The following is an 11,934-nucleotide window of genomic DNA, read 5'->3' as shown; positions in this document are numbered from 1 at the left end:
TGTTTAAAAGTGACATCTTATTTGATGTGGCTTCCTGCTGTCTGTTGCAAATTTTTTAGACACAGACTGGTCTTTTCTCATCTCCCACTGTATTAAAACTCAAAGCCAAACGCTACGTACGCTCAGTCATATTTCCTAGTCTTAGCTCGTCATATCTCCAGTGCTCTTTGCTGTGTGCTCGTTTTGTTCAAAAATAGTGCGCACACAAAATTATACATTATTCTAATATGGCAAAAGTATGTTCCCCGAGGTCACATACGCCACACCTGGCCCGCCCCACTATTTGAGAAGTACTGGTTTAGGGTAAAGAATTGGGCTAGGGCCAATTTTCCCAAAAAAACCCTTTTAACTTCACATTGTGAGACCTGTTTTTTTGTTTGTTTTTTTTTTTAAAGAAAAAAAAACATGAAAATTATCACCAGTTACTCTTCCATTCAGGTAACTGAGTTACTAACCCAATTACTTTTTGGGAGAAATAATTTGTAACTGTAATCAATTTTTTAAAGTAAGATTCGCAACACTGCAATTGCAATGTCTGGAAAATTTACGTGGAATTTCCCATTAGAATGAATGGGGCCATTAAAACGCGTTTCAGTTTGCATCGCGTTAAAAAACTACAAATATGTCCGTCGACGGCGACGCTCCGTCGCACACATATGACGTACGCGCGGAGGGATCCCAGCTTGTCAGAACCATGGCCAGAGCGCTGAGAGGCAGTGAACGTTAGTCGTCTGTCGAACGTTAGTTCGGCCGCAGAGTAGGACGGAGACGCTCAAGCCGAGAAGTGTTTGCGGCCAACATTTCCCCAAGCCAATGTTAGCTTTCGGATAGTGCCGTTTGCTAGACTCTGGCTTGTCGGGGGCCAGCTATCCGTTGACCTGCTTGTGTTCTGCGGTGGAAATAGCAAAAATGTCGTCTCCAAGTCCGGGTAAAAGGCGAATGGACACCGACGTGGTGAAACTGTATCCTTTTTCTCAACGTAAACAAGCCTCAATTTCCTCCCTGTTCCACTTTTGTCCTTTTGTGTGTGCAGTGAATCATACGAGTTAACCATATTGACGTCTGTTCTGATGTCTTAACACACATAGAGCTTCCATTGTCACTGACTAGTGTTTGTGTAAACAACATTTTTGCCTCGGTTATTTGTAACCTGTGCACTGTTTAGTTGACCATTCAATTTGACCAGCTAACAACGTTCATATTGTGTCGTTTTCTATCGCCAAGCCATCGTCCGATTGTGTTTTATTGTTGAGCTCGATCGTCTTGTGTTCAAAAATAACTGCAGCAGCTCGAACAGATGCTAACGTTGCTCAGCCCTATAGAGGAATGTCTTTCATTTTGTGCTTGACACATTGAATGTTGCTCGGCTTTAATAAAAGCAAGTCCATCGCAACGGCTTTACCCTGCCTGCTGTCAAGAGGATTTGTGTCAAATTTCGCCTCCTTTTACACGTTGGCACACCAGCTTGTTTACATAATGCACAGGGGACGTCAAGTGTTGATCGCTGCCTGTTTTGGCTTTTGTTCCAACACTTCTACGGTAGATCGCTGCCATTTGTGCGTTTAGAACACATCTAGACGAAAGTGGCCGATGATATGTCGTTGTCGAAGGGCAATCGCGCAGCTGTCACTTGAAATGTTAGCTTGTAGCTTGTGTGCTAGCCTAGCGAGCTAGCGACAAGTCTTGTTGGTTGGTTTTTCAACATCAAAATGGCCACCTGATCTCCTGAGGTTCGCCGTACTGTACTTGTGGGGCTGCTTGGCAAACGCACCACAAAGCAATTTGTACCTTTAGTTGTAGCACTATTTTTGAACCATTATATTTAAAATTGGAGGTGACCCTTGGCAGGCAGGTGAAGGTGCACTGCAGGTGTCACGAGGGCAGAGGTTAATTTGTGCATGATCCTGCCGGTGTTCTGTCAAAATTTGCTCCCTTATAAAATTTTGCTCCCAAAGCTTTTGTGACGCTGAAAATTCCCTCTTTTACATTCAGTTGGACTGTCAGTGTTATCCAGAGGTGCTAAATGTAAACATACATGTGCAACACGAAAATGGCATAAATTAATTAGGGCTGTCAAAATTATCACGTTAACGGGCTGTAATTATTTTCTTTAATTAATCACGTTAAAATATTTGACGCGATTAACGCACATGCCCGCTCAAACAGATTAAAATGACAGCACAGTGTCATGTCCACTTGTTGTTGTTGTTATTTTTTTGGTGTTTTGTCGCCCTCTGCTGGCACTTGGATGCGACTGATTTTATGGATTTCAGCAACATGAGCATTGTGTAATTATTGACATCAACAATGGCGAGCTACTAGCTTATTTTAAAACATTAAGAGGGGTTTTAATATAGATTTTCTAGAACTTGTACTAACATTTATCTTTTAAGAACTACAAATCTATCCATGGATCACTTTAACAGAATGTGAATGTTAATGCCATCTTGTTGATTTATTGTTATAATAAACAAATACAGTACTTATGTACCGTATGTTGAATGTATATATCCGTCTTGTGTCTTATCTTTCCATTCCAACAATAATTTACAGAAAAACATGGCATATTTTATAGACGGTTTGAATTGCGATTAATTACGATTCATGAATTTTTAAGCTGTAATTAATTCGATTAAAATTTTTAGTCGTTTGACAGCCCTAATTAATATCTAAACCCTGGCAACAAAAGTGAGTACACCCCTTAGAAACTACATTCCTAAATGTCCAAATTGGCGACAAAAGTGAGTACACCCCATAGAAACTACATTCCTAAATGTCCAAATTGAGTACTGCTTGTCATTTTCCCTCCAAAATGTCATATGACTGGGTCCAGGTGTGCATAGGGAGCAGGTGTGTTCAAATCTGTAGTCAAGCTCTCACACTTTCTCTGGTCACTAAACGTTTCAACAAGGCACCATATGGCAAAGAACTCTCTGAGGATCTTAAAAGACGTATTGTTGCGACTGATTTTATGGGTTTCAGCACCATGAGCTTTGTGTAATTATTGAAATCAACAATGGCGAGCTAGTAGTTAATATTTTTAATGAAAATTTTACAAATTTTATTAAAACGAAAACATTAAGAGGGGTTTTAATATAAAATTTCTAGAACTTGTACTAACATTTATCTTTTAACAACTACAAATCGATCCATGGCTCGCTTTAACAGAATGTTAATGTTAATGCCATCTTGTTGATTTATTGTTATAATAAACAAGTACAGTACTTAAGTACAGTATGTTGAATGTATATATCTTGTGTCTTGTCTTATCTTTCCATTCCAACAATTACTTAAATAAATAAAATAAAATAAATATAAAATAAATAAATAAATATTTACAGAAAAATATGGCATATTTTATAGATGGTTTGAATTGCGATTAATTGCGATTAATTCATTTTTAAGCTGTGATTAACTCGATTAAAAATTTTAATCATTTGACAGCCCTAAAATTAATACTTAAGGACACGGCGAATTCATTAACAGTGAGAGAGCTATATTAGAAATATTCCTTTCTTGAAAGAAATTTTGTAGTATTTACTTTGGAATCGATGCATTCGCGGCCATTTTTAACGTTACGCAGATGCGCAGAGCCGCAAAGTAGCCATTTTTGATGGGTTGAAAAATTTGTCAGAACACCTGAACAAGATCCAGCACCTCTAGATTTTGGCTTCAAAGCGTTCTGGTGTTCTGTCAAAATGTTCTCACTTATAAAATATTGCTCCCAAAGCTTTTGTGGTGCTGAAAAGGCCCTCTTTTACATTCAGTTGGACTCTCAATGTTATCCAAAGGTGCTAACTAAACTAGATACATCATAAACATACATGTGCAACACGAAAATGGCGTAAATTAATACTTAACGACACGGCGAGGTCGTTAACAGTGAGAGCGCGGGGTGCAGTTGTTGTGTGCAGCTAACATGGTAGGATGTGTCTGAGGAAAACTTTTCTACATGTCATTCCATGATCAAATTTAAGTAAATATTCCTTTCTTTAAAGAAAGTTTGTAGTATTTACTTTGGAATCGCTGCATTCGCAGCCATTTTTAACGTTGCACGCATGCGCAGAACCGCAAAGTAGCAATTTTTGATGGGTAGCAAAATTTGTCAGAACACCGGGACTTATTTGGGCGGATCTGGCACCTCTCGTGTATAGAAAATATATATAAAAACGTTTTTAAAAGATGTATGAAATAAAATACTAATATGCATAAATTCATTGACAGAAGAAATCCCAGGAATTGCATGTTGTTTATAAAAATGTAACGTCATTTGAAAGAGTCGGAGATTTGTTGATGTACTAAAAAGATGGACCAACAAATCATGCCCCTGACATTAAAAAAAAAAGTTTGGAAATTTGCGGCATCTGGGGAGCAAGCAGCCAGGATCAAACTGTATTTCAACATGCCCAAAAAGTTGTTGTTTTCAGCACTATTTTTATGTGTATGTTCCTGGACCTGTGCCCGTCTCGTCATCCCTGCGCTGTCATATGTACATTGCGTTCCGGCAACCTATGATTTACAAATTAAACAATGCACGTCGGCAACTTTTCACACACCTGCCCAGCTTGTTGTCAAGTCGTTTTGCCACCGTTTTTTTTTTTTTTCTTAAATGTGTGTCGACAACTGGAATTACACTACAATATAACTCCAGCCTGCATACTGTTCTAGAAGCACAGTAGTTTTTTGTTTTTGTCCCAACACAGTGGAGCCTAACCATTGGGTGGGCTGTTACTAGACAGAGAGCAAATGAGGGAGGTGCTTAGAACAGCTGATGGGATGGCAGTAAAGCTTAGTCAGATGTGTGCCTTCCCACTGGGTTGCTCCTAATAAGGGGAAGTTGGCCTGGAACTGTCTGCATTTAATCAAGCAGGGTCATTTCGTGTTAAATGTCAATGCACATTTGTTCGCTTCCAGTAATGAACAATGTTTCAAACAGTCATCTGGACAGCGGACCTCCGTTTCTTTCTAATGGGACAAAAAAACTAGTTTCGTCACCACCTGCTCACTTTGCTTCTCTAGCATGTCCAGGACTTATTTGCTGACTTTGCGATCGTCCTTGCATAACCCTCTTTACTGCTGTAACCAAAACCAGAAAGTCATACGGCGTTTTTAATTTGCCACGCAGCCACCGGAGAGCTGTGGAATCTAGAACGAGCAACGCGAAGGGAATACCTGAAAATGAATGTCGAAGTGACTTCAGCATGTCACGTGTCATTTGGCTAGATTTAAACACTTGAGATTTGTCCTGAAGGCAGGCCTGTTGATAGTGTTGCGGCCTGTCTTCTTGTGTTCTGGCATTCCATTCACATGACATCTTTGTACTATTTCAATAAGCTGATGTACACTGAAGCCACCTCACCTCCCCTGGGACATTTACAACCCCTAGCAAAAAGTATGGAATCACCAGTCTCTGATGAGCACTCACAGATATTTTATCATGAGAACAAAATCAGATAAAAAGCTTGAAAAATAATGAATTAGTTTAAAAGTCCAAATCTTTAGCATTAAGAAACACTAAAAGAAATGAATAAAAAACATTGTGGTGGTCAGTAAATGCTACTTTTATAGAGCAAGTGCAGGGAAATATATATGGAATCATTTCATTCTGAGGAAAAAAATATGGAATCATTAGAAACAAACAAAGAAATAACAATCAAAATTAGAGATGTCATTCAGACATTCAGATCACGTCATTTTCAAAGTATCGGAATCGGCAAAAAAATATCGGCCATGCATTTTTTTAATATATATATATATTTTTTAATTAAATCATTTTCTAATTGTATTTAACGTTACAGACATAATATGTTACACTCATCCTGAGTCTTTAGTTTAGGCTTAAGGTAGGGTTATCAAATTTATCCCGATAACAGCGGAAATTAATTTTTTAAAAATGTATCACGTTAAAATATTTAACGCAATTAATGCATGCGTTGCACGACCCACTCACGCATTGTCGCGCTCAATCTGTAATGGCGCCGTTTTACCCATATAGAGAGATAAAAGGCAGCGTTAAATGAGTAGAGTGAATTTTGGCAGCCTTTGGAGCCTTTTTTTAATAGGCTAAAGCCTTATAATCCCTCTCCCTACGATTAGAAGTATCATGGGAAGCAGTGTGGGGAAGCAAGGTTGCAATTGATCTTTTTCTTAACACCTTATGTTATTTCCCAACGCAGAGAAGATATACCAATTAGTAGCACTACGGACAGTCATGGTTCCACTTCCCATCATGCATTTGGGTTGAATGGCTGCAGTATCATTTACTGAAAGCTCAACAAATACACTAGATGGCAATATTTAGTCACAATATACAAAGTCACAAGTCTTTCTATCAGTGGATCCCTCTCACAGAAAGAATGTTAATAATGTAAATGCCGTCTTGAGGACTTATTGTCATAATAAACAAATACAGTACTTGTGTACTGTATGTTGAATGTATATATTCGTCCGAGTTTTATTCATTTTTTTCTTAATGCATTGCCAAAATGTATATGATTGGGAAAAATTATCGGGAATGATTGGAATTGAATCGGGAGGGAAAAAAAGCAATCGGATCGGGAAATATCGGGATCGGCAGATACTCAAACTAAAACGATCGAGATCGGATCGGGAGCAAAAAAAACATGATCGGAACAACCCTAATCAAAACACATCTCTTGTATTTAGTAGCACCACCTCTGGCTTTCATGACAGCTTGCCGTCTCTGAGGCACGGACTTGATGAGTATTCTTCATCAATTTGGTGCCAACTCTCTTTGATTGCAGTTGCCAGATCGGAGCCTTGCTGTGGACCATTTTTTTCAATTTCCACCACAGGTTTTTAATACGGTTGTAATTTGGGCTATTTACAGGCCATGACATTGACTGGATGAGTTTTTCTCCAAGGAATGCTTTAACAGTTTTAGCTCTGTGGCATGATGCATTGTCATCTTGGAAAATGACAAACATATTTTCAATTGAAGGGATAAGAAAGCTGTCTAAAATTTCAATGTAAACTTGCGCATTTATTGAAGATTTAACCACAGTCATCTCTCCAGTGCCTTTGCCCGACATGCAGCCCCATATCATCAAGGACTGAGGGAATTTTGATGTTTTCTTCAGGCAGTCATCTTTGTAAATCTCACTGGAACAGCACCAAACAAAAGTTCCAGCATCATCAGCTTGTCCAGTGCAGATTCTTGACTCTTGACACCTTGTCCAATGCAGATTCTTGTCTCTTGGCAAGGTGATGATGCTGGAACTTTTGTTTGGTGCTGTTCCAGTGAGATTTACAAAGATGACTGCCTGAAAAAAACATCAAAATTCCCTCAGTCTTTGATGATATGGGGCTGCATGTCAGGCAAAGGCACTGGGGAGATGGTTGCAGTTAAATATTCAATAAACTTCAATAACGTATTTTAGGTTTCTGAATGCTAAAGAGTTGCGCTTTTGAACTAATTCATTATTTTTTCAAGCTTTTTATCCAAGTTTGTTCTACATGATAAAATGTCTGAGTGAGTGCTCGTCCGAGACTGGTGATTCCATACTTTTTGCTAGGGGTTGTAGTATTGTTTACCCCTGAGCTACACATGTTTTGGGCAATCTAACATTGCTGGCAAGATTATGTATATGTAGTAAAGAATTAGGGTCAGTGAGGGAAACATGCATCCTCAAATTCACTTCCTCATATTGTATTGACGTGGTTGACATTGTAAGTTTGCCTCGCTGTTATTTTCACGTTTTCATCGCCTGCTCACTTTACATGCGCTTTCTAGCAGTGAACCGCTGGAATTCAGGCGCAGGTTGACCACAAAGGACTTAAGCCTAGGGTGAATGCAAGCTCTTGTGGTGTCTGGATGGTGGAATTTGGTGATAGAGAATGGGGCGAAACAGAAACACCAAGTTAATAATATTATTTAGGTTGAGAGCTATAAAGGTTGAGATTGCCATATTGCTGTTAAATTTAAAATGCTGACACCCTTCAACCCCGGCCTTTTTTTTTTTTTTTAAACACCTGTAAACCACACTTTTCTGGTGTGTGAGAAAATAGAATCTATCGGGTTCCAGTTGAAATGTCATTACCTTACAGAGGTTGCATAGACATTGTATTGTACCTTTCAGTTAGTGCTGGAAGGTCTTGAAAATAATTGTCTAGCAGTTCTGTGAAGCATGGCGACTCGCAATTTATATTCAGCACAGTGGGGAGTTGAGGTCCGTGCCTCAGCGTTCGCCTCGGTCTCCATCGTGACGCGTTCTGGCTCTTTCGTCCGTTATTTTAGCATCTCTGCAGGTAAGTGCGACTAAGCCAACTGCTTTCTTCAGCCGTGATTTTACCTGTCCATGTAGTGTTTTGCCCTCAAGCGTTTGATTTATTCTTAGTCAGGAGTAGGTTTTAACATTAGTTTTAAAAAATGCCCCCAACCTCCAATCCTCGTTTCTCGCCCACCTCCCCCAAAGGCTGAATGCCGAATCGGTGCTTTATCCCATTGGTCATTCAGCCCCTATTATTAAGCGCCTGAAACACGGCATCCGGATAGCATCAACTGTACTGAGTGCTTTTGTTACCTCGGTCTACCAAACCAAAAGGAGGGGAGGAGACAGGCGTTTTCAGACTGTCATACAGTGTATCACAAATCGAGTACACCCCTCGCATTTGTGCAGATATTTAGATCTTTTCATTGGACAACGCTGACAAAATGATACTTTGACACAATGAAAACTTAAGTAATCTGTGTGCATCTTATATAATAGTTAATTTATTTTCCTCTTAAAATAACTCAAAATATAAACCCCTGGCAACAAAGGTGAGTGCACCCCTTAGAAACTACGTGCATCCCTAAATGTCCAAATTGAGTACTGCTTGTCATTTTCCCTCCAAAATGTCACGTGACGCGTTACAGGAGTGCTGTCAGCATTGCTGCAGAGATTGAAGAGGTGGGGGGTCAGCTTGTTAGTGCTCAGACCATATGCCACACTCTACATGAAATTGGTGTGCATGGCTGTCACCCCAGGATGAAGCTTCTTCTGAAGACAGTACACAAGAAAGCCCGCAAACAGTTTGCTGAAGACATGTCAACAAAGCACATGGATTACCGGAACCATGTCCTATGGTCTGATGAGACGGGTGGGCTTTCTTGTGTACCGTCTTCAGAAGAGACTTCCTCCTGGGGTGACAGCCATGCACACCAATTTGATGTAGAGTGCGGCGTATGGTCTGAGCACTAACAGGCTGATCCCCCACCTCTTCAATCTCTTCAGCAATGCTGACAGCACTCCTGTAACGAGTCACATGACATTTTGGAGGGAAGGCAAGGCAAATTTATTTATATAGCACAATTCAACACAAGGGAATTTAAAGTGCTTTACATCACTTGAAGATTATAAAAATAACATTAAAATAAATGGGACGTAAAAATAAAGACATTTGAAATAAGAAATAAAATTATACATAAAAATCGCATTTAATCATGAATAGAATTAAAAAAAAAATAATAATAATAATAATGCACAAGAGGAAAAGAAAGCAAATAGATTGAAATTAGGGCTGTCAAAATTATCGCGTTAATGGGCGGTAATTAATTTTTTAAATGAATCACGTTAAAATATTTGACGCATTTGACGCACATGCCCCGCTCAAACAGAATAAAATGACAGCACAGTGTAATGTCCACTTGTTACCTGTGTTTTTTGGTGTTTTGTCGCCCTCTGCTGGCGCTTGGGTGCGACTGATTTTATGGGTTTCAGCACCACATGAGCATTGTGTAATCATTGACATCAACAATAGCGAACTAATAGTTTTTTTTTTTTGATTGAAAATTTTACAAATTTTGTTGAAACAAAAACATTAAGAGGGGTTTAAATATAAAATGTCTAAAGCTTGTACTAACATTTATCTTTTAAGAACTACAAGTCTTTCTATCCATGGATCGCTTTAACAGAATGTTAATAATGTTAATGCCATCTTGTTGACTTATTGTTACGATAAACAAATACAGTACTTATGTACCGTATGTTGAATGTATATATCCGTCTTGTCTTATCTTTCCATTCCAACAGTAATTTACAAACAAATATGGCATATTGTATCGATGGTTTGAATTACGATTAATTACGATTAATTAATTTTTAAGCTGTAATTAACTCGACTAAACATTTTAATCGTTTGACACCCCTAATTGAAATATATAGACAGTTATGGATATGCAGTGCTAAACAAAAGTGTTTTTAGCCTTGATTTAAAGGAGCTAACAGTTTGAAAATGACAAGCAGTCCTCAATTTTGACATTTAGGGATGTACGTAGTTTCTAAGAGGTGTACTCACTTTTGTTGCCAGGGGTTTTCAAGATTAATGGCTATATTTTGAGTTATTTCGAGGGGAAAATAAATGAACTCTGTTATATAAGCTGCACACAGACTACTTTTCATTTTGCCAATGTTCATTTTGTCAGTGTTTTCCCATGAAAAGATATACTTAAATATCTGCTGAAATGCAAGGGGTGTACTCACTTTTGTGATACACTGTAGATTGAACGTGTCAGAAATGTTACTACAACCATAACTGTTTTGAGGCGACCAAGAGTTCACAGAAACAACTGAAGTGACTTGGTAAGGTGCTGTAGGCTAGTCATGGGACAGGGGCGCTTGATTGACAGTTGACTCTTCTTGGTCAAGACGCAAGGCATCTGCAGACGATAGGAAGTTTGAGGCCCTTCCAGTTAATCCCACAGCCCAAACACTGACACTGGTTGTATGCATGGCTGAGTTCTCCTGGAAAAACAGATGGACTGAAGTTCCTTTCTTTGTTTTGCGGAACATTTTTCAGCCGGCCATTCACTCACAGGCACGGCTCCTTCAGTTGAAGGGATTCTGGATGAACATACTGCATCATTATTTGCCATGCGGATCCGTTGTGAACTCCATGTTGGTGCGTCATGTGTGTCAAATGGCCTCAACCTTTGTCTTTCTTATCTCTATGTGATGAAATCAGCTGAGTCTTTCTAGAATTTAGTCTCATCAGCACTTCCATCAGCATGTCTGTGTTGAAATTCTAGCTTTTGCTTTAGTCCGTGTAAACATGACGTCTGTCTGTGAGCTCATTAGACAGTTGCCTCAGATTCAAACTGGAAGTTCTCCTGAGCCTGCAGTAATTATCCGTGCCATTGTTTGTTTGTTTTGCTTGACAGACCGTGCTCTCTTTTGCCGTAAATAGACTGTCGATTCAGTGAAAACCTCGAGAGAAGGAGCGGCATTGGGAGACGCGTTTGATTGCGGTGGGTGGGCTTTCATTTCTCACCCGACAAGACAAAAGACGTAAGACCGTGCAGAGCCGTGCTCCTGCAGCTCGCATACAGGAAGGGATCAGCCAGGCCTGGTATAATAAAGACTGAATTTGAATGGTAATGCTATTAAAATAGCTTGGTTTTTCCATTAGACATTGCGCTGGGATTGTTTTTTTTTGTCCAGAATTACAGTTAGCGGTAGGTTCTTTCCACTCCAAGGTAAAAATGTCTATTTTGCATCCAGAGAGTTAGAGTCCTAACCGTTGCAAAACATCAGTATTGGGCTTTTTGGGTTAAAGCACCATTGATATGCAAAACCCACCGAGAGGTTCTTTTTCATGGACCACACATTCTGATACAAAATGGGTTTATTTGGGGGAATAACACTTAGTACAATGAAAGGGCACTCCTGCAAGCAGACATGAAACTAACCTGAATATTGGCAGTGATCGGTACAACCCAGGGTAACAGCAATTCCACTTCGGTTGTATTAGTTTGGGGGCATTGGTAAATTGCCAAACCAAGTGCTTGCGGCAAAGTTGGCTTTAGTGCGAGGTTCAGTTTGGAGGCAAAATGAGAAATGCTGGCTGCAAACTGTGCCTGCCCTATTGCTGTCCTCAGCAGCAGACAGCCGGCTGAGCTGAGAACAGACGGGACACACCACCATCGGCTGTTGG

General features: G+C 39.5%; 1 protein-coding gene across 1 annotated transcript in view; it reads left to right on the top strand.

Annotated features, from left to right (window-relative positions):
* Positions 1-683: 683 nt before the first annotated feature.
* The window catches only part of ube2h (ubiquitin-conjugating enzyme E2H (UBC8 homolog, yeast)), a 32,960-nt gene continuing 21,709 nt past the window's right edge, over positions 684-11,934 (top strand). Inside the window, exon 1 of the mRNA XM_057855648.1 lies at positions 684-962. Coding sequence (XP_057711631.1) covers positions 910-962 — 53 coding nt within the window. The 5' untranslated portion in view covers positions 684-909. The remainder of the gene's footprint in view (positions 963-11,934) is intronic.

This window comes from Corythoichthys intestinalis, chromosome 13 (genome assembly GCF_030265065.1).
Source record: "Corythoichthys intestinalis isolate RoL2023-P3 chromosome 13, ASM3026506v1, whole genome shotgun sequence".
Classification (NCBI taxonomy): Eukaryota; Metazoa; Chordata; class Actinopteri; order Syngnathiformes; family Syngnathidae; genus Corythoichthys; species Corythoichthys intestinalis.
This window is presented reverse-complemented; position numbering and strand designations above follow the sequence as displayed.